The sequence below is a fragment of the Anas platyrhynchos genome, chromosome 2, assembly GCF_047663525.1.
Source record: "Anas platyrhynchos isolate ZD024472 breed Pekin duck chromosome 2, IASCAAS_PekinDuck_T2T, whole genome shotgun sequence".
Taxonomy (NCBI): Eukaryota; Metazoa; Chordata; class Aves; order Anseriformes; family Anatidae; genus Anas; species Anas platyrhynchos.
The window spans coordinates 115187155-115213798 of NC_092588.1; the positions used below are offsets into that span (position 1 = coordinate 115187155).

The 26644-nt window shown below is 38.2% G+C and overlaps 3 protein-coding genes across 6 annotated transcripts in view; 1 reads left to right on the forward strand and 2 right to left on the reverse strand.

Moving 5' to 3' along the window:
• NEK11 (NIMA related kinase 11) overlaps positions 1–8505 on the reverse strand; it is a 108115-nt gene extending 99610 nt beyond the window's left edge. Inside the window, exons 1-2 of one of the 2 annotated variants that reach the window (XM_027451142.3) lie at positions 8322–8505; positions 4952–5204 (exon numbers count right to left, since the gene is read on the reverse strand). In XM_027451142.3, the coding sequence (XP_027306943.1) occupies positions 4952–5121 (170 nt within the window). In that variant the 5' untranslated portion in view covers positions 5122–5204; positions 8322–8505. Of the gene's footprint in view, positions 1–4951; positions 5205–7807; positions 8294–8321 lie in introns of those variants that run through there. The other variant, XM_072033428.1, reaches the window with a different exon arrangement.
• Positions 8506–8689: 184 nt separating this feature from the next.
• ASTE1 (asteroid homolog 1) lies at positions 8690–13344 on the forward strand. The gene is made up of 4 exons (XM_021279681.4): positions 8690–10009; positions 11310–11517; positions 12452–12647; positions 12853–13344. Exons 1-4 carry the CDS (start codon positions 8690–8692, stop codon positions 13142–13144), a joined length of 2016 nt encoding a protein of 671 aa, XP_021135356.4. The 3' UTR covers positions 13145–13344.
• A 5073-nt stretch (positions 13345–18417) lies between these two features.
• ATP2C1 (ATPase secretory pathway Ca2+ transporting 1) overlaps positions 18418–26644 on the reverse strand; it is a 49839-nt gene continuing 41612 nt past the window's right edge. For all 3 annotated transcript variants that reach the window (XM_038173800.2, XM_072033427.1, XM_027451140.3), the window contains exons 21-27: positions 25773–25939; positions 25102–25170; positions 22686–22802; positions 21879–22026; positions 21150–21245; positions 20182–20323; positions 18418–19241 (exon numbers count right to left, since the gene is read on the reverse strand). In XM_038173800.2, coding sequence (XP_038029728.1) covers positions 19105–19241; positions 20182–20323; positions 21150–21245; positions 21879–22026; positions 22686–22802; positions 25102–25170; positions 25773–25939 — 876 coding nt within the window. In that variant the 3' untranslated portion in view covers positions 18418–19104. The remainder of the gene's footprint in view (positions 19242–20181; positions 20324–21149; positions 21246–21878; positions 22027–22685; positions 22803–25101; positions 25171–25772; positions 25940–26644) is intronic.

Sequence of the window (26644 nt, forward strand, 5' to 3'; positions counted from 1 at the left end):
GCTGCTAATGTTTAAGCTATACAAACGTAAAGAAAAAAAATGGCACAAATCCAACTTCTCTACTTCTGAAACTTTTATAGAAGAAAAAGAGGAGAACAAGCAAAACTACATACAGAAATAATTTTTACCATAATTAAAGCTATCATTTTTTCTTCTTAAAACAGTCAAACCCAGAGCCTCTGAAAACTATGAAACTCCACTAGCAGGCAACCTAGTTTGCAACTAGATTTGCATCCCCATCTACCATGCCTAAATACTGTTCAACCCCTGGAAAAGACTTAAAACCACAGCAAATATTTGCAGGAGCATGCAAATCTTACTTGGATCCCAGTTACATAAAGCCTAAACCAGTCTGCAATTTGAAAGAAAGATTTATATAAGCTCATTAGAAGCCACTAGAACAGAAAGGTAGTGTCAATATTATGCAATTCAATTTCACTTTAAATGAACGTACAGTACCTGGCTCTAAACCAGAAGATTTGCATATATATAATGGGGAAAATATCAAATAACACACAAAAGCCATTCTGCATAAACTGGAACTAAGAAGCTTGCTTTCCTACAAACATGCCTCTTGTGTTTACCTGACCTTGGAGTCTAAGGTGATAGAAATTCTAACCATAGCTTCTTACAGAACAGCGAGAAATCTATGATGACTCCCCTGTACAGGTTGTCCAGTACAGGAGAAACAGTCTTTCACAGTGAAGTCACCCCAGGTTCTGGCTTCTGTCTTTATGAGGGCATTTATTTTCTATTTTTATTTCTCTGCTATATTTTTTTTTAATTTTTCTACTCTGCTACTTTCACTTAAATTGCACGAATTCCTATCTTTGTGCAACCCTCTGTCATACTTGGTGAGCATCATCCAACAGGATCAAAGGCTCTTGTAGGAGATAGAGAACAGATGGCAGAACTTTCTACACAAACAAAGAGGACAAAAGTCACCTTCTTCCCTAGCCACAAATCTAAACCTAGAAACTTGCACTTTTCTTTTTAGGACATTATTATGAAACTCAGAAAAATTATTCATCACATGGCTACACAGAGCAGTCATCAGAAGTGTGATCCTGATCCTGGCCAATGGCCAGCGTCAAATGCCTACACAGGGCACCATGTAGATCCACTTCAGCATCCTAATCGTTGCTTTGGTTTTCTCCCTCTTCTTTTTGGATAATATACCTTGGGAAAAGACAGTATGCAAGTCATCCAGGCAGAGAAGCTATTGCTAAGTAAACTAAAATGTGAGCAGGTCCTATGACAGCATATCAAAGAATATATGACAATTAGCAACTACTATTTTTTAAAGGAAAACAACGTTCATTGACATTAGAAAATGTGTTTTATGACCAGGGATTTTACCTGTAACTGAAAGCTGTTTACAGCAGTATGTAATTTTCTAGCTGAGAGAGGGCGGAAGGCAAAATTAAAGTGAAAAAGGTTTACAGAATCACCCAATACAAAAGAAGGCACACAGGACCATGAACATAAAAAGCTATATAAAATAATATGAATTATAAATAATACAAATTAGGAGGCTAAAGCAACAGGCAAGGAATGAGTCACCCAACACAGCACTTAAGAGCAACGTACAGCATGAGACCTCCATACACCACCACACTGGCAGTACAACGCAGCCATTTCACACTTGATTTCTGTGATCTCGTGTGATCTCGGAAAGCCAGCAGTCCTGATCCCATCCAAGTTGCATGGACTTCAGCAAAAGATGGGTATTGCTGGCCTGAACAGCTCTACGTGGAGACTTTCATGTGAAGTAACAGTTAACTTGAGGCATGCCCCAAATAATCAGCCCTCTCTCTGTCCCACCTGAACCAACCATCAGCATAATACTTTGCTCTCCACAGCTAAGATCTTTTAGAGGTATCTTACAAGGCATGCCCAAAAATTACTAGAATCATGCACAAGCTATGCTGAGCATACATTAAATTACACAACAAGCATTGTTAGTCTCTGCATTAACTCATTCTGTAGACATTACACTAATGGAAAATTGAAAAAGATCCCTGAACAGCTTCTGTACCCATATCCAAGATTTCACTTATCCTGGGAATTTGTACTCTTGTGATTTACTCCTATGCTCTTTCGTAGTGCTTTAGACCTTAACAATTTTCAGCAAGCTATCTGAGGCTGAGTTCATGCTGTGTGTAACTTTTTTCTCAGTACATTTTAGACCATCTCTGAAACAATAAAAACAGAATCCTAAGTCTGTTGAGGTCATTTAGGACCTAAATATTTCAGTTCTTTTTTTCTGCCACGGTGCTTTCAGAACTACGAGGTTTTTGGTTTTTTAAAGAGTAAGAAATGATTTGAAACATACTCTGAAAAAGTAAGAAACATAATGAGAAAAAAATAATTTGAAAATCTATATATTTCCCAAAGGAAAATATACTGGTTATTGCTTCTGTTACGTTTTATCACCTTAAGAAATCAATATTGTTAAGTAGAAAAAAGTGGCTACACTCTATCTCACTATGCTACTCGGGGTTTCATGTTCACCATGTATTTTTGTAATCTTTAAGCATATAGATAATATAAATTTGGGGGAAACCACTCTTCAATCTACCTTTGAGGCTCAGAAGGTACGCAGAATAACTGTGATACACAAGTACCCCCTAGTGCTGAAATGATGAACTACTTAATAGCATCAGCACTAGCTTGTTAGTATAGCTGTAAAAAGAGACAAATAAAACAAAAAAGACTATGCTATTTGATACTCAGCATCTGTCCTCAGTAGGGTTGAGAACAAATTCAGCCTCATCCCTGACAAAACACAGACATGAAATACAGTAAATGCTTGTTTAAATATAGTAACTAATAATTAAAGTTCTCAAATATAAATTCCAAAGGAAAAAAAAATAGAAACAACAACGACTTAAAGCAAAACACACTTTCCTTGGAAAATTGAAATTTTGAAATTTGGCATTGTTTCTATAGCAGGAAAAACAAAAACTGAAGACACACATTTCAATATCCTGTTAATATTGTAAGAATGAGTTCAGTAATAGCTGAATTCTGAAAGGTCTTATAAGCTCAAGGGGTTCCTGTCATCCTATTTGCACTATAACTGATACTACAAGAAAAATAAAATTCTGGAAATATTAGTGGAAAATATTTCTAAGTTTTCATTACAGAATGTTTTTGTAGCAGACCATAGCTAGGCCTAAAAGAGATCCAAAAGCCAGATAGAAAAAAATAAGAGCTTAGCAGCCTCTAACCCTGATCCAAGGTTACAGCTGTAAATTGATGTAGGAGGAAAATAAAGGAAAGATTAGTACGTCTTTGCTGCATATTTATTAAAGCAGCATCGCCAAGAATGCATTGTCATAACCAGCAAAACTGAGGCATACATAAATCAGAAAAATCTCTTTTGATCATGTAAGTGGCTCATTAACACACCCATCAGTAAGGACAGGCAGACTCCCGGACTCCCATATTTAAAGGAAGAATATATTTCTGGCTGAAAACCACATCGATTGGATGTTGAAGACTTTAAACAAAAAGCTTCACAAACTTTAATAGATTAAAACAAAGCCATTCACATTCAAATTACATTTGCTCTAAGTATTAAAACCGATGGACAACCACAGTTCATTACAGAGGAAGTCCAGCCAGGAATGCATTACCCAGGTACCCAACTTCAAGCTCACATACAGAGATGTCAGCACTCTGAAAATGTCCTTCAGTCTTTCTGGCTTCAGAATCCTGAGGGGACTCTCAGCCAAACTTTTGAGACCTGTCCTACTTCAGGCAGGTATAAAAATCAAGATTTGCTGTCAGTAAGGTCCATAGCAAACGGAAACGTTTTTTACCGGAATTACTGTAACTATTCCTCTCAAGTTTCATTTATACAACTCAATTATAAAATAAAATAGTAACAGTACTGTAGAGTTTCTTTTGTGACACCTCACTAACCATCCTTACAGTGACATAGAATCAATTTCTGAAAACAACCAACTAGGTGTTTGCAAAAATTCACCTAGAGTAAGTAAAAGATCATCATAAATGAAGAGGGAAGTCCATTAAAATACATTCAGAAATTCTGGTATTTTCATGCTCATGTTTAAAATTTAAAAGCTTTAACAAGCATGTAGAACTGGATGAAACATTATAGAGACAGATAAAGTAGCAGCTGGACTTGATTAAAAAATGGATTCTCCTTCTCTGTGTTTTTTAAGACAAAAATGGCACATTGGTCAAGAGGGAGGAGCAGGGAATGGAACACAAACCTCCAGCATCTTATTAAGTGTTCTGAAGAAAGAACTCAAAGAACACGATTTATTTACAAGATGCAAAGCCTTCAAAAATAAACTACACAATTACACTATAGACATACATACTTAATACATCTATAAAGCTTTATAATTCATAAACTATAATTTTAAGACTTTAATAAACAATTATGTTACAAAGAAGAATGGAGAATTTGTGAAAACTGGCATACACCTTTGCCCTGCTGCTCATCATTGTAAATTTCACAAGGATGAAATTTACTTCACTTCACAAAGGGGTCTTTTTCACAGTGTGCATCTTACATCAGCAACTTGTCCAAGGCATGACACTGGGGAATAGGTAAGTTAGGTATATTTTTCTTGTTCTAATCATTAGTTAGAAAGCTTCAGAGGTGTATGTTACATGGAGAGGATCAGAGATTTGCTACCTACCTCCACTCTGTCTTACACAGCAAGTTGTAAAGGATCTAGATGAAAGCACAGTAAGAGAGACATATCTAATGAACTATTTTAAAAAGAAGTGAAGTTGGAATGCTGAGTCAGAATAAAGTCTGCTCCTGTCTTATGCCCTCACTAAAGCTGAACATTAAGGCTGCAAAATAATACCAAAATCAGAGATAGGACACAAATTAATGCAAAGAAAACATCTAGAGTGCAAGAAATATAGTCCAGTTTTGTTTGAAGCATGTGAAGAGCTTACTTACAATTTGTCTCCTTGTTTTGCTTTCTTGTCAGAAACCAGATACACGCTTCCAAAGCTTCCATTGCCAAGTTTCCTCTCAATAGTGTATCTTCTCGCAATCATAGCATCTGAGCAAGCAGAATTAGATCTGCCAACAGTGACATGCTTCGCAGTTTCTTGAAATTTCAGCATTGTTCGCGTAACAGAAACGACAAATTTCTCTAGAATGCAGCTTTCAAATCCTTTTACTCTTCCATGGATGTTCAGAGGAAATACTTCAAATAGGAAAAAAAATTGTCAGTGATTGTTCTTATGAAAATGTTCACTTAATTCTATTGCAGTGTTTATAGTGCTCAGCTTGCAGCACAACAAAATTAAGTGTAATCATTAGTTGCTAAGCTGTGGGCAGCAGACTTGATGAAGACACTCCAGATAATGCAGATGTGGTATAGTCAACCTTCCTCTAAAACAACCTTAAATTAATTCAGTGAACTTATTACACAGGAAAAATGAAACACAGGTGTATATACATTCATTTATGAAAAAGTTAAGGCACTTTTTGCAAGAACAAGGACAAGTACACCTGTTATTTCATCTGAGAGTTCCCTTCAGATATGGTACTCTCATTTACCTTTTATACCCTTTTTATACCCTTTATACCACTACGGCATCTGGCATCAAAATGTTTTGGGATTCATTTTTCATGTTTTTTGTCTATAATGAAGCATGATCTCCACCCATAATTTGAGTTCACTCACATGAATAACTACAAAGCTGTTTTCTTTGCTCTTGCATTTGCTGCTCAAATTTCACCTTTTTTCTCCTACCTTTCAGTGTTGACCTTATAGCTTCTGTGGGATTCACTGCTATCTTCTGAAAATTAGAGCTTCCTGGCTACCTACAAACCTGTAAGATTTTTATTAAAACTCACTTCTTCCAAAAGTTCTGCTTTTCTCTTTTGCTATAACAGTACAAACAGCTTAACTTTGATTTGTAACTCTTGTATAACTGAGTTCCTAATTCTGCAAACGCAGGGACTGCATAAGCAACCCCCTGGTGTTTCTATGGCTTTCAATAATTGAAAATGGTTTTAGAATGACTTTGTTTTACCCTCCTCATTCCAAATGATAAAGTGTAGGTGCTTCACTACCCATAATAAAACAATATTGCTTTCATTACCTTGCCTTTTTATTTGCATTATTTGCACTTGAGGATCCTTTGGAACAAATAAAGATGTGGCAAGGCCCTTCAATCAGCAGAGCTATTACAACTGTCTAATCAGCACTGCCTGCTGCAGTGCAGTATGACCACACCGCGTTTGCTCACCATAGCGTTTCAAAGTCAATGCGTGCATATGAAAATGCTTTGTTCTGGAAAAGAGAAAATGCTTAATTTTAAAAGCCACATAACTACTAGTTCCAAGTGATTGTCTTTACCTTCTAAAAATGCAGGACCTAAATGAAAATTAGGCCAGTCCAAGTTGGACGAGGCCTTGGGCAGCCTTACCTAATGGGTGGCATCCCACATGGCAGGTGGTTGGAAATGGATGGTCATTAAGGTCCCTTCCAACCCAAGCCATTCTATTATTCTATGAATTTGTACTTTATAATAGTGTATGTGTGTGTGTGTGTGCAAGAACCTATTTTAATAGCCATCTGCTGACCTGCTGTCAACATTCTACCAATAAGCTTGACTTTGCAGTGTCACCATATCATGAAAAACAGCCAAACTGTAATTACCAGAAGCCACCTTGACAATGATATAGATCATGTACTTTTTTTAAAGCAAAAACACTCTTGAAGGTCTGTTTCTGTGTTCTCCTTCAGGAGGGACAGAAAGCAAGAAGGACAAAAAAAATTGAATTGCAAAGAATGTCAGCTAAAAAAATCTACTGCTTCAGTAACTCCAAATCTGTTTTAGAAAGCATAAATGGACCGTGTTGAGGGTTGGGGGGGGGGGGGGGGGGGGAGGAGAGGGGGGCACATAATGACAGGAAGATGAGTTCCATAAAATATTATATTGCCAGTTCCATAAAGTTTCCATATTTTTCATTTATTATTCTCCCAGGAAGTTGTTGTTTTATGGATGCCTTCATAAATCCCAGATACAGTCAGTGGTTTTAAAATACATACTTTTTAGAAATAACTACACTTAGAAGAACTGCTAAACCATCTGGTCTTTTTTTTCAGAAGAGTCACTTAACACCTCTCACCTTCTGATTTTGATACCTACCTGGCCCTAGGGGATGGGTTGTAACCCTTAGCATCACGGTATCACCCTTGAGCTAGAGTGCCCTACTGCGACTAATTGCTGTGCTTTATTTCTAACCTTGCCTTGCACCTGCTACTCTCCGTGCTTCAATTCCCCCTATATATAATGAGAGTAATGATATAACTTTGCAAGTGCTTTGATACCTACTGCTGGGTGATGTTACAAGGCAGGGGCCAGTGGCTGTAGTTGTGGTCAGATTTTAAGGGCACACAACAGACGAATTGCTGAGCCCCTGTGTTTTGAAAGAAATATCCCACCAGAATTGATAAACCCTACAGCCTGACTTAATTGTAAGAATGATTTTTCTACAAGTCCATCAGCTGACAGCCTCTCCTACCTCAAACCTTTCAGCCCAGCCTTCCTGAATCTTTTTTTTTTTGCCAGTTTCCATATTCTCCAACTTCAAGCTCCATTAAAGTTCTTCAGAACAACTAGAGATAACTCAAAGCAAACAACTGGCAAGCCTCATTTTCTTCAAAAAACTCAGCACGCTCTATCTGGTGGGACTTTGGAAAACAGTTTATTTTCCTTTCTTCCCCATCACACCCCATTCTATGGCATGGTACATTGCCAAGCCGAACTAATGCAATTACACTGTCTAGATTACCCTTTGTCTTTATTTTTTCCTTCTTCCTTGGCTGTGGGTAGATCTCTCCCCTTCATTACCGTGAGGTAAGGCAGAGCGGTGCTTCCAGGTTTCCGTGCACAGCACCGCACTCCCCCCAGCCCCCATTTGTTTACGTATGATGCTGGTTTTAAAATTCCTTCAGGTCTCTTTAGCAACAGCTACCATATTCTGGCACTTTCTGACCTGCAGGATAAACTTTTCCAGACAATAAAGTTTTCCCAATCTGTCAGATTTTCTCTTCACTCACAAGGAACCCCGGTACTACACCGATTACCATTTCCCACCTCAGAATCAAAACCTATACTTTTTTATATTTAAACTCCAAATATCACCAATATATACTACCTTGCATTTACTTATTTTCCTGCCTATGACTTCACTGGCCTGATTTTTAACCGTTTCAAAGCATTTTTTTGGAAAGTAAAATCGAAGGCATTTGCGTTTATTTTTATCCCTTCGTTTAAAAAACAAAAAACAACAACAACAACCAAACCTCCTGAACGCCGGCTGCGCAGCCGATTCCTCCAACAACTTTACGAGGCTGCTAGGAGTCCTTCAGCCGAGTTTAAAGCAAATTATTGCTCCTCACTGCTCCCGGGGGGGGGGGACGCCCAGGGTTTTACCAGCAGCGCGGGTGCCCAAGCCGAACAGCGCCCAGCCGGGCACCGACCAACACCTCCCTGAGGCGCTTTGGGGACACCAGGACCCCAAAACACACCGCGGGCAGCCCCAAAATCACGCTCTGAGGGGCCAGGACCTCCCTTCCTCCATCCCCTTTCCCCTCCCCGCGTCCCGCCTCGCCCAGCCCCGTCGCTAGGAGCTGGCGGCGCAGGCGCCCTGTGAGGGAAGCCGGGCGCCATCATGGGCGTCCTGGGTCTGACGGGCTTCGTGGGCGAGCGTGGGGCGTTCTTCAGCGAGCTGCGGCTGCGGGACAGCAAGCTGGTCATCGACGGCAGCAGCCTCTACCACCGCCTCTGCTTCTCCTCCTCCGCCGCCGAGCTCCGCCGCGGCGGCGACTACGGGGTTTTAGCGGCCACCGTGCGCCGGTTCTTCGGCAGCCTGCGGGCTTGCGGCGTCGCCGCCGTGGTGGTGCTGGACGGGGGGAGAGGCGCTGCCGATCGCAAGCTGCCCACCCTGCGGGACCGCGCCGCCGAGAGGCTGCGGGTTGCCCACGGGCTGTCCCGGGGCCAGGGCGGCTGCCTGCTGCCGCTGCTCGCCCGCCACACCTTCGTGCAGGCGCTGCGCCGGCTGCGCGTCCCCTTCGTGCAGTGCTTCGCCGAGGCTGACCGCGAGATCGCCGCCCTGGCCAGGCGCTGGGGCTGCCCGGTGCTGTCCCTCGACAGCGATTTCTGCGTCTTCGACCTGCCGGGGGGCTACTGCCCGCTCAGCCGCTTCCAGTGGCAGGAGGTGTGCCCCGCCGAGGGGGCACCCGGCTGCTTCATCCCCGCGCTCTGCTTCTCCGCCGACGGCTTCTGCCGCCGCTTCGGCCGCCTGCAGAAAAACCTGCTGCCGCTCTTCGCTGTCCTCTGCGGGAACGATTACGGCGAGGTGCCGGCCCTGCAGGGCTTCTTCGGCAAGCTGCCTGTCCGGGCTGGCAGCCCCGGGGGGCGGCGAGGCAAGCACGGCCTCATGAGGGGGCTGCTGGAGTGGCTGGCGCAGTTTGGGGAGCCCGCCGAGGCTGTGGAGGACGTGGTGAGGCACCTGAAGGCGCAGCGGAGGGAAGAGGTGAGGCAGCTCCTGCACAGCTCCATGGAGGACTATGCGCCCTCCGACGTGAACCTGGAGGACTTCTTCCAGCTGGGGAAGTACGAGAGCGAGGAGGCCAGCAGCTCGGGGTTGCCGCAGTGGGTGCTGGATGGCTTGGCCAAAGGGGAGCTGTCCCCGTTCCTCAGCGATGCCCTGATGTTGAGAAGCACCTTCCTCCACGTTCAGGTGGAGAACATGCAGAGGCCGAGCGCGCACAGCACGGCGCTGCCCATCCGGCAGGTCATCTACGGGCTGCTCCTCAAGGCAGCATCGAGCTTGGAAGCTGCTTCTGCGAGCAAGCAGGCCAGCAAGCCTCCAGGCGTGTTTGAATTCGACAGAAGCCAAAAGACGCTTACAAAAACGTTTGTTCAAGCAGCAGCAAACCTACCCCCGCGTTTTTGTGATGAGCATTTTGCTTTGGAGAAGTTAACAGAGGTAAATGGTTGGCACCACAGATGGTGGTTAACAATGTTTCATGAGTAACAAATAGTTGGGACTGGTGTTTGCCAGCTGGTCACTAAAGGCAATGCCTGAGCCAAACACCTTCACCAAGTAAATACCCCATGCTGAGGTATTGACAGGGTTCTGAGCTTGGCTTCTGATAGTTGAGAAGCTACACAGACCTCATTTGTTTATTTTTCTCCTACTGTACCAAGACAAATTATATGAAAAGCTGGTGTTGAGTACATATTAGCATTGGCTAAGTTTTCCATTATACACTCTCCTTTCATCCCATGTGTTACGTTAAACTATTTGCTTTTGTCATTTCAGGAGAGAATTCATAGCTTTAAGAAATTTAGGTGCAATTCAACACTACAAAATTTAATTTACATTTGATCAAGCTATAGCTATTTCAGATCAAAGTCAGAAACAAAATCTGACACATGCTTTTTTACTATAAAATCACCATTTTTTCATCTGTGAACCTTGCAGCTGTCCAGCAGTTCCTCCTGCCACGAGTATGCATCCTGCTAACGTGGTTCCCTGCTGCTTGCCAGACAGAACAGCACCCGAAAAATGCAGCTTGTACTAGGTTAGTTCTAGTCACCATCAGCGATTCTGTATGTTTAAATTCTAGTGATTAAGACTTTGCAACTCACCCTCTGAATGGGAAATAATATCTTATTCCCAAAGTTGCATAACTGATTTTGTATGCTTTTTTTTTTTTAAACTTTTGGAAACTTTTAATACTACATATAATTAAGTCATATGCTCTATCCACTCTGGCATTCAGATCAGCTGTAACACATCATTGTGTTTTTATCACCTGCTGGTGGCTATTTCATTAAGAACCTGGTCCATCACTGTGATACAGGTTTATTGCTGTTTAAATGAGCAACATGCAGACATTCAAGAGTTTGAGAAGTCATGCTTTGGGGTTTTAAGAAACTTTAATGACACCTTAATTTGGCCCTAGTATGTATCCTCTACCAAATTTGAGTTTCTGCTATTACAACAACTCTCCTCACTACATAAATGTGAATTATCAGTTCAACAGAAGGTTGCAAGAAGAAATGTTCCCCTGCATTCAAATCACTCTTGGCAAAACTGATTTCAATTTACTTCCTGTTCAGAGTATCTGTGAAACTTACTCAAATAACTTTTTTTTTTTTTTTTAATAGAAAACATGAAGTATTAGCTAGCTTAAACACAAGCTTCTTTGCGTTTTGGAAATCAGTTGCAGCAAATAAAGTCTGTTCCCTTATTTTTTCTACTCCACTTTTTTTTTTTTCAGGTGCCTGTGTCATGCCGTCGGATGCTTTTGCTGGAGACCTTAGGAGTGAAAATGAGTTTCCTAGAATCTTTCCCCAGTCACTTACAGCTTCCTGTTGCTGTAACTTGTTATTGGACACGTTCAGAACCAAAAGTAAAATTGCTTCAATTAAAGGCTCTACTTCTAATGATAGTATCCGGAGAACTTGACAGGATAACTAATGATCCAGGTACGTCTCTAAAAAATATAATTTTAGATGTTTAACTACTGTGAAAATCTGTACCGTAACTTGATTTTCCCCATTTATGGTGAGTTGTGCAAATTCAGATGAATTAGCATTGATTCACACTATATCCTGAAGTATGGCGTTCTTTGCATTGATACAGAGCAGAGAAGCGGTGCTAACTATGAATTTAACACCCTAAATAGGGAAAACAGTACTATTCTATCATGTAAAACATTTTAAATAAAAAAAAAAGTAAATCAAGGACTAAAAGATTAATTAGGTGTAATTAGGCTACAGAAATTTTGTTGACATGCTCATGCATCAGAAAAGATTGACTGCTACTGATGCATTCTGATAACTTTTTACTTCTCATGAGTTTTTCTAAAATCAGCTGTACCTAAAAATTGCACAGATACCTGTTACCTTCCTGTGCACTGAGAAAACTTGAAACAATTTCTGTGCTGACTTAATACTTTCAGGAATATTTATGTGTAATAGGATGCAAGGTGGCATTTCCTTCAAGAAGTTGTCTTGATGTGATGCCAAAGATTATGCATGTCAGGGTTATTCAGTTTATTTAGGTTCTGAACTATAAAAGCAGGTTGAAAATTGTTGCTACTTGCTTCCCAAGTAGGCTGGAGTGAGATGGCATTTTATTTCTTTTTTTCAAATTAATCCACTCACAGAACAGCACAGCGACTTACCTGACAAGTAGAATTATTGATTTCACAGTTTTAGATTCTTGTCGATATTGATACTTTTGTAACTTTATATATTTTGTAACCTTATGCCTATAAGTTTGAGATTTTAAAACATTACCATGTAGGCTTCCTGAGATACAACTGGACGTTTGAGGTTTGTAGACCCTATACATTGCATTAGCTTTCATACTGTTCACAGCAGAACATTTGTCTGTCCTTTTCTATTCATAACCTAGATTGCACAGCTTTACATGATGAAGATGACAGTATTGCATATAATCAATTCCTGAAATGGAAGGAAAAGAAATCACAAAGTAAAGACTTTGACTTAGATGCTGCACACAGTTTTTGCCAGTGGCAGTGCTGCCTTCAGATGGGATTGTATCTCAACCAGCTACTCTCCACTCCTCTCTCTGAGCCAGACTTAAGTAGGTAAGGATATTCCATTTTGAGTATTTTTAGACTCCTTTCTTTAAAGATGGGAATATGGAAAAAAATACTGATTAGAATAGGTATTCTTTAGGAGCCCACTGTTGAATATAGTGTGTAGTTGAGATTTTTTTTCACTGAGCAGCATGTTTCTGTACTTCTGCTGAAGTGTGGTTTTAAACGAGGATTCTCTCCTTCCTTTGAACAGGCTTTATAGTGGGACCCTTGTGCACAGTCTGTATCAAGAGCTTAAATCAACACCTTCCGTGGAAAATATGTTTAGTTCATCTCCAAAAATGACTCAGCTTTATCAGGTTTTGCTGAATACAGTGAAGTCAAGTGTATCTCCACACTTCTTTCAGAAGGTGACAGAGACCAAGTCTGAGTCCCGCAAAAAGAAGAAAGCATCTAAGAAGAGAAAGGCCATCAGGTGTCCCATACCAGAAACTCAGAATTCATGTGATTTTAACAGGTTTGCATCACTTGGAGTGGATGACTGAAAGCATTATTCCTGGAATAATTTTATCTATGAAGATAGAAATTATATGTCAATATGTGACTGTGTTGGAATTTGCTTTGCTGTTTTTTATACAAGTTCCCATTTCATCTGTACCAAGAGGTCTTCCTTCAGGGATTTAGTATTTTTTGTAACTGAGGTTCTTATAAAAGAGGTGCTATATAAAAGTTGTGTTGGTTTCTGGTTTTGTGTGTGTGGTTTTGTTTGTTTCTATAAAAGACATTAATTGAAAAGGAGAGTATAGAAGTCTAGCATTTCAAATCTGGAGTATTTTAAAGGAATTGTCTTCCTGAAAATTTATAGTTCACTATCTCTTCATCTCCCTGAACACTTTGAAAAAATTCATTTTTAAAGTTTGCATTTGAGGAACAGTTGTCTATGCTGTTACACATTTACAACCTTACATATCAGAGCAAAATGGAAATTGACTTTTAAAAAATAGTGTCTTTACAGGTAGAATACTTGTTTTCATCAGTGAAAACTGATGAAGTTGGCGTTGCATCATTATAGGTAGTGAAGCAGGCTCAGAAGCTTCAGCAGAAGCAGCTATTTTCCCCTTTCCATTTGGCATATTTAAATAACAGTTAAATGCCTACACATGGCATTTACGTATATGAAGTTACATGGTAACAAACTACAGCAGGCTTGCTAATTCAGAGTAATTGTGTACAATCTGCTGTCATTTGCATTAACCTTTCTCTAAAAGCTATACTAAAATTACAGACCTGCTTTAAGTTGCCCCAGCGTACGCTAAGTTACTTTGCAAACCCTTACTCTCAGTATGCTAATGCTGAAAAAACAGTTAATATATAAAATCCCACATCAGCAGTATTTCTCAGTGGGTTTGTATCAGCTAACTTTGCAACACAATTAGTTGCTTTACAGAAATGTTTTTCTTGTAAAACCGATGTTTTCTTGGTGTATTCCCTATGTGAAATCTACGTTGTTTTTTTTTTCCTCCTCAAGACTCAGTACACTATTTCTTACATACAGGAAAATCATGATTTAATCATTACTCACCAGAATTCAAGTTTGACTCCTGCATCATCTTGTGCTCAATTTTCAGTCCAGCTTATGTAAGCTTTTTCTCACATTTAAACTAGAAGAGAGACTGGTCTGTGAGGAAAACAAGATTAACTCCCCCCTGTCCTCACAGTAATACAAATGCCTTCAGGTTAAAGCATTTTTACTCTTAGAGGCATGACACTGCTCTGAAACACGCTTTTTCCACAGACTATGACAGAGGATATTTTCTAAAATTTGTTTTAGTCATCACACATTGCAAAAAAACATTTTTATTTGGAAGGTAAGCTATACCTGAGATGGTTGTATCTGCCCATTTAAACAGTGTACTTTAGCACTCCAGTTATGGTAGTAGAAAAAGAGCACTTGACTTGCTTCTAAAGGGGAAAGAGAAGAAAATTCATAGTCACAGACTACATGTCCTTCAGGCTGTTCTTGCATCTGACAGTCATTGTTACCTAGGTAGTGTTCTTGCATGTAGAATGATCACACACTGACAAATTAAAAAGTAAAATTAGCTAGCTGGAATAACCAAGGCAACACATGCCTTTGCTCAGTGTGATCAGGAGCACTTGTACTAATACTGGAAAATATTCCAGGCATAAAGATGCCTGTAATAAAAACCCAAATCCACTAAAAATCATGGAGCACCAAGAACTGAGTACAAAGCTTCTCTAAAGGTCTTGTGCTACCAACAGAATTAGGTGACACAATCTTTACTGCCATGGAAGATAACATTGTAGTTACTCTGTGGTCTCAATGGATGTAGAGACTGTTCTTGTTAACTTGTCCAAGTAGGTGACAGAGACTAGCAGAGACCACTATCACAAAGGCTTTCCTGAAGTGCTACTTCGTTTTACAGAGAAATAAATATGCAACTGAAAGTAATCTACCACCAAGGCAAATCAATCAAGGAAAAAGTGTTTTACAGAGTTCTAGTCACAAACAACCATAATGTTTCTGATTCAGAACTGTAACACTAGTGTTTAAGTATCAGATGCTGTTAATACTCACTGTTAAGTTTTGTAGGGCAGTCAGTACATAACGAATGTATCAAAATGCAAAAAATACAACAGGTTGTCATTCACTTGAAGTTTAACTAGGGCAAGTTCCAGGCAAGGATGAAAACTAACAAGCTGACCCTTGCTCAAATTTCAGAAGTCCTAAATTTGAGGGAAAAACCCCAAACCCAACACCTTCTAAAAAGGAAACATTGAAGTATACAGTATGAAGACCTATGAATAAGCTTGGGGAAAAACAAAATAAAACTTCACTTTCTTTAAGCTCATTACTGTACACTGTAATAAGTGTTTTCTACATGGAAGTAACTCATTAGACCTTATGAACTACAGGAGTGCTCTCACAGAGCTGAGTCTTAATACTGCCATAATAAAGTCAATGAGAAAATACATTTACAACATCTTTCAATTCATAGGAAAACTATTTTTGAGATACAGCCCAAGATGGTAGGTAACTGAAATAGTAGGTAATAACTAACATTTCTTCCAGTGCAGAACTGCTACTTACTGTATTACCAGCAGATGGCACCCATACTCAACCACAAAGCATTCAGGAGCACTTTACAAGCCCTTTCTAAGTAGCCTATTTACACATCTCCATCAGGTGACTTTACTGAAGTTGAAAGGGGTTAATTTTAAGTTCTTGATTTTAGTGATTAAGTGTTAAATCCTTCAAATCATTACCATCTCATGTGTTTCATTTTCCCAAGCTTGTAGTTCCTTATGGTTTTTATAATCAACAGTAATTGTCCCATTTCAATAAGCTTTAAATAAGAAAATGCAGGTATGTTTGATTCCACTTTGTTACTGCTATAAGGGAGATCTTCACTGGCCCAACTGCCATGCTGGGGGAACACCAGAAAGCAAATTCTTGAATTAGTTCTGAAGTAAAAACTCAAATGTTTCATTTTTTCATCAAAAGGCTGCTGTGAGCACAAGGCATTTTGGGAATACCTTTGGGACTGCTGACTTGGTGCTTACGGATTACCCCACTGGAAACATGTTCTAAGTGCAGAAGTCAGCAGCTCTTTGCTCCTGGTAAAATGAAATATGCCTCACTGGAAATACCATTTCTGTATACTGAAGAAAATTAGCCAGTCTAGGATCACTATTCAAAGTTTATTTAAACTGAAAACCTATAATGACTCAAGAAATAAAACTGAAGCAATCTTTCCCTGAGAGAAAAACATCCCCAAACAATAAAAGGCTCTTGCTAGTTAAAACTTAGATGTTCTCTATTCCATGCTTTAGTAAGAGAAAATAAATTCCTTGGTTGCTATTTTCACACCACATAAATGCTTCGAAATTTTTGAGGAAAAAAAAAATCACCATTGACTGAATTGCTCTGAAGAAAGTCTCCAAGCTAGGTGGTAACAATCAGGAATGGTTTTAAAAAACAGCAATGGAATTCAGACAGCTGGTCCAGGCATTTCTTACAAATAATGAGGTTGAGCTTGTTACTGTTTCATCTTCCAGAGGAAAACAGCAAAATTGCCTTTGGCATATTTAAAGTGAATTACATGCAATTAAGCTTATCCTTCAAGAAGGCAGAATTGTTCTTCAGTAAACACAATTTTGTATCTTGTCTACGCTGACATACCTTATTCAGAAAGTGAGACAACTTTGTGCTGCTTCATAAAATTTGTTTAAAGACTAGGCAATAAGAATTCTTTGCTAAAACAACAAATCATTATTCATCTGCACTTCTCTACATATCTAGATTTCTAGGATTTTAATACCAAATGCAGAGCTGTATGTACTTTCTCAAAACCCAGGCTGGCGCAAGAGATTCTTCATCAGCATGCATTGTCATAGTTTTTATTATGTCTTTACCGGAATCTGAAGACTTCTAAATATTTTATTAAGGAGCTTTTAAATGTTCTGAAATTGCATTGAAATACTGAATGCATTAGTACTACGGCTTCACTTGTCAAAGACAGTCCAACAGGAAAAACATTGACGAATTTGTTCAACTTTTGATAGGCAGAGTTGCTGGAAATTAGACTTGTGCTTGAAGAGAAGAGTATTTCTGTATGAAGTCATCTTGTTTGAGCCCTATTAGCTTGGTGGTTCATACAGGAGCCTGCAGAAGAGCTGAATGCCATATGCTACAGTCTTTCCCCTTACACTGTTAGGTCTCCTGCACATTGGTAGTTCAGGTAATATGTGCACATTCAGCAGGCCCAGGGTCAGCCAGAGCAATGGCTGAATTGCGTGCGTGCATACAGCAGACTCAGTGGTTCCTGTATAGCAAATGAACTCATTTCCTGTGTGCTGCCACACTTTGACCAAGTCTACAAATCTCCAGGGGGAAAAAATAAATAACTTATCAGCAGAGAGATTCGTATAACACTTTCCAGTGTTATTTCCAGTGCCTTTCTTTTTCATGAACTCCCCAGATTTTGAGCATGGCAGATGATGGGGCAAGCCACAAAGAAACGTACAAAAATATCCTGGTTGGTGCCCATTTAAAATCCCTCATTAACCTTACAGACAGGATGACCATCTTCTCTATCTGCATCTAGCATATCCCCCAGCTAATACCAAGACAAAACACTATTTTCAGGCTTCAGTGTGAAAAGCTGTGTATGCACACACTGAAACAAAAGATCCACCATTCCATTGCCAACTCCCCCTAGAAATCTTGCACATCCTCTTTTCAAGATTCCATGGGTGATTAATCCTTGCATTTTTTCCTCAGGAGGATAAAGAGTCCTATTCTAAAGACACTGATGACACCAACTTCAAGTCTATTTTGACGGAGAAGACTAATTGCTGAATATTAAGAATACTTAGGCATTATCGTATATGAAAAACTAATTTTAACATAGAGACATCAATCTACTGTAACACTTTTCCAGCCACAAAAAGGCATTCTGAAGGTTAAAATTTTAAGTTACTCTAAAAGTAAACAGTTTATTTTTATGATGGGAAGAAGAAAGAACAGGAGGGGCACAAAAGGAAAAAATAAGCTTCTTTCAAACAAGGGTGGGATTTTTTGCCATTAGAGTGAGAATGAGTGCATTCCTTTTCTAATTTAGTATACCAAAAAATATTTCAATAATAGTACTTACTTATAACCACTGAAGTGTTCTGGCATTTGTAAGCTAAAATGGAACAAAATGTGAAATAAAGCTAGCATCTGAAATGATCAAAACAAGCCTGACAATCTGGTGTAAATGCCAGTTTCTTTTAAAGCAAAGAGACACCACACTTTTAAGAAAAGCAAACATTTACTTCAAATTGCAGTATAGGCTTTTCAATCACAGAAAAAGAAAAGAAAAACAGTGATCCAACAGCGGTCACATCCTGTGCAAAAGAACTCAGGATACAAAAAAACTGTAGCACAAGGTACTTGAGCCGCTTACACATTGCAGGATAAAGTAAATAAATACAGTAGCTAGAATATGGCACTCTTGTGACAGACTCTAAACCCAGTGGAATGCCTCTGAAATATTTTTTTTTTAATCCTTGTATTAGTAGCAAAGTCCCACCACCATAAAAGTAAAATAGTACAATGTTTTAAATAAAAACAAACTAAAATATATATATCTAAGAGAAGAATTTTACACAGTTATATCTCTTAAGTGCAGAAAATGGGAGTTGGGCTTAGATCTTTCTTTAAATTAAATCCCCCCCCACACAAAATCCTGTTCAATCTCAAAAGTAAATTGGTTTGAGGAAAAACGTTACCAAAGTTGCATAATTTCATTTGTTACTCCCACAGCTGGAAGTTAAGTTCTGAACAGTCTTGAAACATGAATGTTCATCATTAGCCAGTGAAACAAAGGACTTGTCAAAAGCCCTCAGGATTTCTTAATCCTCCAAATATTGTTTTGCTTTCTCCTACATCTTTAGACAGCAATCCCTAAGTTTGCAAACAAAAAGAATGCAATATGCATCATACATCAAGAAAAGACGAAGTCGACGAAGAAGAACTTCCACGTTTCTGGATCTTTTCCTTGCTTCTTTCAAACTTCTTTATGATCTCAGTCACTATGCACACAGAGGAAGTGAGCCCCAGAAGAAACAATAAATCTAGAAGAGATAATTAGCCTTTTTAAAAGTTGCTACTTAAAGATTAGGGCAGATTCACAAAAGAATATGACTTACAAGACCTGCAAATTGCCTCCCTATTATTAAGTAATTTGAGGTATTGCTTCACAGTAAAATGAAGCAAGAACCAATTTTTGCAGAACCAGACAAATAACATGCATAGTTTATGCACAAATCACAAGGACATGCACAATATTTGAAACTTTTGGAATATTTCATAACTATTTTTATTAATACCTATGAAAGCAAAAAATCCTAAGCAACATAACTAACTTTATACTGAAAAAATACTTAGATTCTCAGAAGTGACATCACAATAAAAAGGCAAAGAATTATGTAAAACTTGTATTTCATAGCAATAATTTATCTTTAGCTCCAGAAAACAGCAACAGCAGTAAACATAAGTCTTAATGAGGCCAATAGCACCAAGTATGTATTTACATAGCTTCTTAAAAGCCTCATACCTTTTTACCCTACAAAAATGCAGTTGATTTAATAAAGCATAAGATTTAAAAAAAACTTTTCCAGGTCTATGCTTCATTTTGCCTGCATCAATGCTCATACTAAAAAACTTGAAATACACAAGCACTTCAGAAACCTAAGAATGCAATCATCTGTCTTGTGTATAATACACATTTAATCATGATTTCCAAACAAAGGATCTGAAAGGATTTTTTCCCCTTAAAACAGGTCAGCAGGATTTTTATTCCTGCTGTATGCAAATAGGCAGAAAGAACTCTCAGAGAATCACAGAATGATAGAGGTTAGAAGAGACCCTTAAGATCATCAAGTCCAACCACCAGCCTACTACTACCAAGTCCACCACTAAACCATGTCCCCAAATGCCATGCCCGCAACCATCAGCCAATGCACTTACAAATTAATCCTTAATACACAGTTTTTAAAAATAAACTGTTCTTACCCAAGATGCTCAGGCTCTCTGTTTGGAAAACCTTCTGAAGTGGAGGAAAGTAAATGACCAGTAACTGCCCCATTATAGATCCAAGGACAGCATAGCAAAACATTTTGTTACTACAAAGTCCAATCTCAAAGACGGATTTTGTCTGTAAAATAAACAATATATCACACCATACATGTAAATTCCATTGTCTAGACAGGAAAAATATTCATAACTACAGTGTTTTCATCTGGACTTTTACAGAAATGTAAAAATATATTGTTGACCTTGAAGATAATCTACAACAAGTTCTTGAGAGGCTAGTTTCATGGTAAACTGAATGCGTATCTTGTTTTCACAGTCAATGATCTGTTTCTTGAGCTCACTTTTCTGCAAGTACAGTGCATTAGAAGGTGCACACAATACTAGAAGGACGTGTTTTCTGACGTTCATATCAGAAAACAGACTGCCAATTAGCATACGTGCAATAGTATGTATTTTCTTCAACTAGCATAAAGTTTCAGACCTTTATTCCTTAGAGCAAAAATATAAACAGAAAGAATGGTTTAAGCAACTTTCATTAAAGTTACAAGTTAAAAATAAAAAAAAAATAAATATAAGGCCTTCAAAAAGCTTCAGGTTCTGAAAAAGTTGCTGAACTGACAGGATTTTCAGGAAAGAAAAAAACAAGCCTATGTAGCAATACAAAGGACTGCCACACTTCAGATTTTAATAGAATTTCCTTGCACCTGTGAGGAAGCAGCATTACGACCAGTTCTGCATCGTAAATTAAGGAAATTAACACTTATCTGTGATTTAAGAAATCCTACATATTATTATAGTTATTATTAATTATTTTTAACTCCAAAGCTTAATAGTACATGTAAAGTAAGTCTGCAGGAATACATTTGAAACAAAGACAGCAAGATCCTCCTTAGAAGAAAAATACTGCTTTTGTAAATACTGTGTAAATGGCAATACAAATCACTTACCTGAGATCTAGAACTCAGTGCGTTGAACATATCAAAAAATACAAAACAGGTGAAAGTCATGGTTGTATCCCGAGGTGTTATTACATTGTCTCGTAACTGCCGACAAAAAATAAGAGTGTTTCATCATGCTTTAGTTTAAACCCACAACAACAAAGTGTAGTTAATGCAGTAATTCAAGTTTGACTAGCTAATACATGAATGCAAAAACAATTGTTTGCCCCAAGCTGATTTTAATAAATCATACAGCAAGAATTAGACACCTGTAATTTAAAAGAATTTGTAATCCAAAACTGTAATTAAATGAAAACTCTTAACAAACATCTATGCAAGCAGATGGAATACCAAGAATTCTAGGCAGGCACTACAAGAAGTTTAAAAAAAAAAAAAAAACAAAAAAACACAAAACTTTCTTCTCTACATGGAAAAGGAAGGCAAATAGCTGTTTCATAATAGCCTGGCTATAAGACTTTTTACAATTAATGCCCATTTGAGTTTTCCAAAAGCTTTCCAAGTATGTTTAGGTCCTGAAAAAGTCCGTGGTAAAACAGATTGGGGAACAGAACTGTATTCCTCATTTCAACTACTGCTTTGAAATTCGTCCCCTTCAATCTTTATTATTATTAAACAAGTATGGATAAATCTTACAACAAAGTTCATGCAAATTCCAAATTCCATCTGCTAGGATAAAAATGACTTTTAAAAATATTTGCTTTTATGTTTTTGTCATACCTCTCTCCAGAAGACGAACAGTGTTCCACACACAATAATTATTGATGAAACCAGTATTTTAACAATTAGGTTTTTAGTCAAAATGCTGTCCTTCAGATTTCTCGGAGGCTTCTGAATAACATCTTTATCCACAGGCTCCACCCCAAGACTTAAAATTGAAACAACAACTTAGATTTTTATAATCACAGAAATAATTAATTGCTTCTATATAAAGGCTATATTTTACAAGTTAAAAAAAAAAAAAGATTTTTATCTTCTCTGTACAGTCTAAGAATCACAGAATTCAAACAAGCATTTGTGATTTTTCACCTTTAAAGCACTGAGTTATAAATGTTAGTAACAGGTGATACTCTAACACTGCAGTTTGAAAGTCTAAAATTATGTAATATCAGACATTATCAAGATAAGTAGATGTCAACTTTAAAGGAATTTGCTGTATTAGTAATGACCCTGATTACTGCCAACTTAATCAGCCTAACTAAGGGATCCCCTACAATCTATCTGCAGTGAAGAGTCAGAGGAAGGACCCAGAGAGACGCCAGTATCTTGCATTCAGGTTCCACAGACATATCCATGCTGTGACCCCAACCAAGCATTGTTAGCTATTAAAGCAAACCAAAATAATGAACACTGAACTCTAATATTTGCAGTATAGTTCTAAGAAAAATGTTTGCTATGTTTCAGAAAAATATCACTCAAGCCTAACACTTCACAGAATTTCTTCTACAAACAACCCTTTTCCTTGTTGAAATAAATGGGACCACAGACCTCTAACAGAGTTTAAAGTAAAGGTAAGTAATTACTTACCTTTGAGCTGGAGGTCCATCCATAATAATATTGATCCATAAGATCTGCATGGCATTGAGAGGATTAGGAAAGTTCATTAATGTAGCCAGTGAGATTAAAGTCAATGCTGCTATACTCCTGTTGAAAGAATCCATTTTTATGACTGTCAGCAAGGAACATTTCTGAAGATCCACTGATAACTGCTTTGTAAGCAAAACTTCACATATTTAAGAGTAGATATAGATTTTGACAAATTAAATCACAATTGACATAACCCTAACTTTAAAAGGCCTGTATAGTTGGAAGGGACCTTCAGAGATCAAATCCAACTGCCTGGCCACTTCAGAGCTAATCAGAAGTTAAAGCGTGTTACTGAGGACATCGCCCAAATGCCTCTTGAACGTTGACAGGCTTGGGGCACCAACCACCTCACTAGGAGGCCCATGACAGTGTCTGACCACCCTCACGGTAAAGAATTGTTTCTTAATAACCAGTTTGAACCTCTCCAGCACAGCTTTGTGCCCTTTCTGATTATCCTGTCATTGCTTACTAGGGAGAAGAAACTAGCACCTAACTTTGCTTCCCCTTCCTCAGGAAGCTGTAGAAAGCAGTGAGGTCATCTTTGAGACTTCTTTTCTGCAAACTAAACAGACCAAAAGTCCTCAGCCTCTCCTCGTAGAACATGCCTTCCAGCCCTTTTACTAACTTTGTCGCCATCCTCCAGACGCGTTCAAGCATCATAAAATCCTTTTTATATTGCAGAGCCCAGAACTGCATGCAATATTCAAGGTGTGGCCACACCAATGCTAAATATAGTGGGAGAATCACCTCTTCTGACCTGCTGGCTATGCTGTGTTTCGTGCACCCTAACATGTAGTTTGCCCTCCTGGCTGCCAGGGCACACTGCTGGCTCACGCTGAGCCTGCTCTTGACCAGTATGCTCAGATCCCTTCCACTGATCTCCCAGTCTGTACCTCTGTCAGGCATTCCTGTGTCCCAGGTGCAGAACCTGGCATTTTCCCTTGCTGAATTTTATAGTACGAAAGGGATGAATTCATTTAGAATCTGTAGTTAAAATGGTGTTCTAGCAATTAAAAGACAGCATTTGTATGTCTTAAAAACCTCCCAAACATTAAAATGGCATTCCAGATTAACACTCACCTTCAACTTCAATTTTTTTCACTATGGAACTTGGTCCTATACTTTTATTGCACATGAAGTAGAACTTCTAAACATGGTTTTGAAAAACAAACTTCTTAGACACTTTTGATATAAACACAACCAGACTGTGCACCTGTCACCAGTTTGACAAATCAATCAAAGCACACTACTCAGACTCCCTAAAAATACTCACACCACTGCTCATTAGCAAATGAGGAAGCTAGGCAGAAGACTGAAAATAGATTAGCTGTTTACAAACTTGGTATCAGAAACCTCTCTAAACAAGTTATGCACTAATCGGTTTCAGCATGACATTAAATGGTTTCATATCCAACAAGAAGCGAGCAAAGCTTACAATAATTCTGTATTTGGCACCCTACTGAACCCTCATATGCTCTCCCTACAAAGAGAGGCAGAAAAAAGGGTAACTCATTCATGAGAAACCTAAGGCTACTATTCCCAAGGCTAGCAGGCATGCACACTTCCCTAAAATATCTATGCTTCATGATTTTTCAGAAGCAGACTAAGTCTTCTACCAATTCAGGACACCATACAAGATAGAAAGTATACAACTCTTCTTAAAGTTTTTAGGCAAATTTTAAGAGGTTGGTGATGTATATTTTCTGTGGATTTTCTTTGATTGATTTTGTTTTTGTTTTTAATTTCTAAAACTTTGGTCAACCACTCCAAAAACGACTTCAAAAAAGTACTCTAACAACACAGTGAAGAAAACCACTTTCCTGAATCCTAATTCAATAAGATAGACTCAATACATTTTGAAACTGAGGCTTCATAAACTCATATGCAGATAATTCAGGCAGCACCACAGATCCATAGGGATCCTTATATGCAAAAAAAAGGAAGTCAGTTTCACAGAACTCACTCCACAAAGCAGTATATGGATTATACAGGAACTGATATACATCTTCTGGTTAAGGAAGGAATGACTACCCATTTCTCCTTTAAACAAGAGCCTTAAGGCAGAGCTATCCCATTACTCTTCATCCCCTCTGTTACTGACTTTTCACATCTTAATAGGAAGAACAAAGTTAGAGGTCTCTTTGTTGCACTATTTTCTGGTTCTTTAAAAATAAAACAGGCCATGAAGTACAAAACACTGAAAATTCAGTCCTGGAAATCTTTTGCAGTTATGACCCCTGATATTTCCAGTGCACAGCGTATCAGCATAAAATCTAAAATGTTTGTGTGAATTTATACAGCATCTGCCTCATGATGTAGTTAGAACCATCCAATATCAAAGATGTTTTAGACTTACGTGCTCAGTTGAAATCTAACAAAATTTTTTATGTTATTATAAATTCCTTTACCCTCTTCAATTGCAGACCTGCAATTAAAAACCAAAGATTACACCACTTGACAAATAAGGCTACTGCCAAAAAGCTTAAAACAAACCCAAAAAGTTTGTCATTTCTGTTATTTTAATCAGAAATACAAGTGTCAAGAAACAAGTGGAGTTGACGTTCTTTAACTTTACAGTCATTGTACTTCACTATAAGATCAAACACAATGGTTCTTATTCTGGCCTGCTTAACTAAACTTTCAAAATTAAGTGTCAATACTAAAATTTCCTCCTTGTCTTTTAAAATACACCACCATCCCTGATGAGGCCTTCTCAGTCAAAGTAGATAATTTAAAAATAAATAAATAAATAAAATAACACACATATTTTACAAAAATCATAGAAATACATCATGATTTCAGAAGACCGTGTATTCTTACTGCACCAGAATGAAATTCGTACAAGCCACCTTTTTAACCTCTACCATATGTCACAACTTGTCTAGCAAATTGAGAATTACAGCAGTAATGAGTGATTTCTAATACAGAGGCCAAGTATGCTCTGCTGCAAAAAAACACTCTTTCATTCACTAGGGAAAGTTTCATTAAAACTGTATAGCACAATGTATCTACATAAATGCCACCTACATTATTGTCTGAAAATCATCATCCACGAGGATCATATCTGCTGCCTCTTTACAAACATCTGTTCCAGTTTGTCCCATTGCTACACCAATATCAGCAGCCTTCAGAGCAACAGCATCATTCACTCCATCTCCTGTCATAGCTACTACTGCACCATTGTTTTGCAGGGACTAAAGAAAGGAAAAATAATTTAGACAGTGCTTGAAATAACCCATCCTATACAACTGTTCTAGATACAAGCATTTAGCTGTTTCCCCCACTATTTTTTATAATTCCATTATAAAATCCTAAAAAAAATAAAAATGTATGTTTGTATCTTGATGGATTTTTTTATACAAGATTTTAGGTTAAATTTTAGTTCATATATTCAGATAATCTACACTTTAAAATATATAAAAGTTGCATTTAAGAGAAAATAGAGCTATATAGAGAGAATTATACTATATTTATATGTTAATGTTATCATCCTCTTATAATTCTCAAAAATATTCCAACAGTCTCATAATGTTTTACTTCCTTCTCTTTATTGTTGCTTTTCCAATTGTTATACTGAGCATGTCACTCTTTGTTAGCTTTGTTTCTAAGCTTCTGAATAGAAACATTACCTCAGACACGACTTGAAATTCATGCCCTTTTATCCTGTTCTGAGAAGTAGCAGAAATATGGCTCTCAAGTACTTATAGTCAACTCAACTGCAATGTGACAGCCTCAGCTCCCAGCTCCCAACATACAAGAAAGCTGACGTTGACTCCCAGCAGTTGCATATCCTTTGTGGACATTATATACTTTTTCAAGTAATATTTTCAAATACACTTCACTTTCAAACCATTCATATTTCTGGTCTCATCTAGACACACTGCACCACAATGTAGTTT

Excerpts from the sequence above, each read along its gene's own strand:
- ASTE1 (XM_021279681.4), top strand. The coding sequence starts at position 8,690 with ATGGGCGTCCTGGGTCTGACGGGCTTCGTGGGCGAGCGTGGGGCGTTC. Across the intron at positions 11,518-12,451 it reads CAGGATAACTAATGATCCAG|ATTGCACAGCTTTACATGAT; the intron begins GTACGTCTCTAA and ends TTCATAACCTAG. Across the intron at positions 12,648-12,852 it reads TCTGAGCCAGACTTAAGTAG|GCTTTATAGTGGGACCCTTG; the intron begins GTAAGGATATTC and ends TCCTTTGAACAG.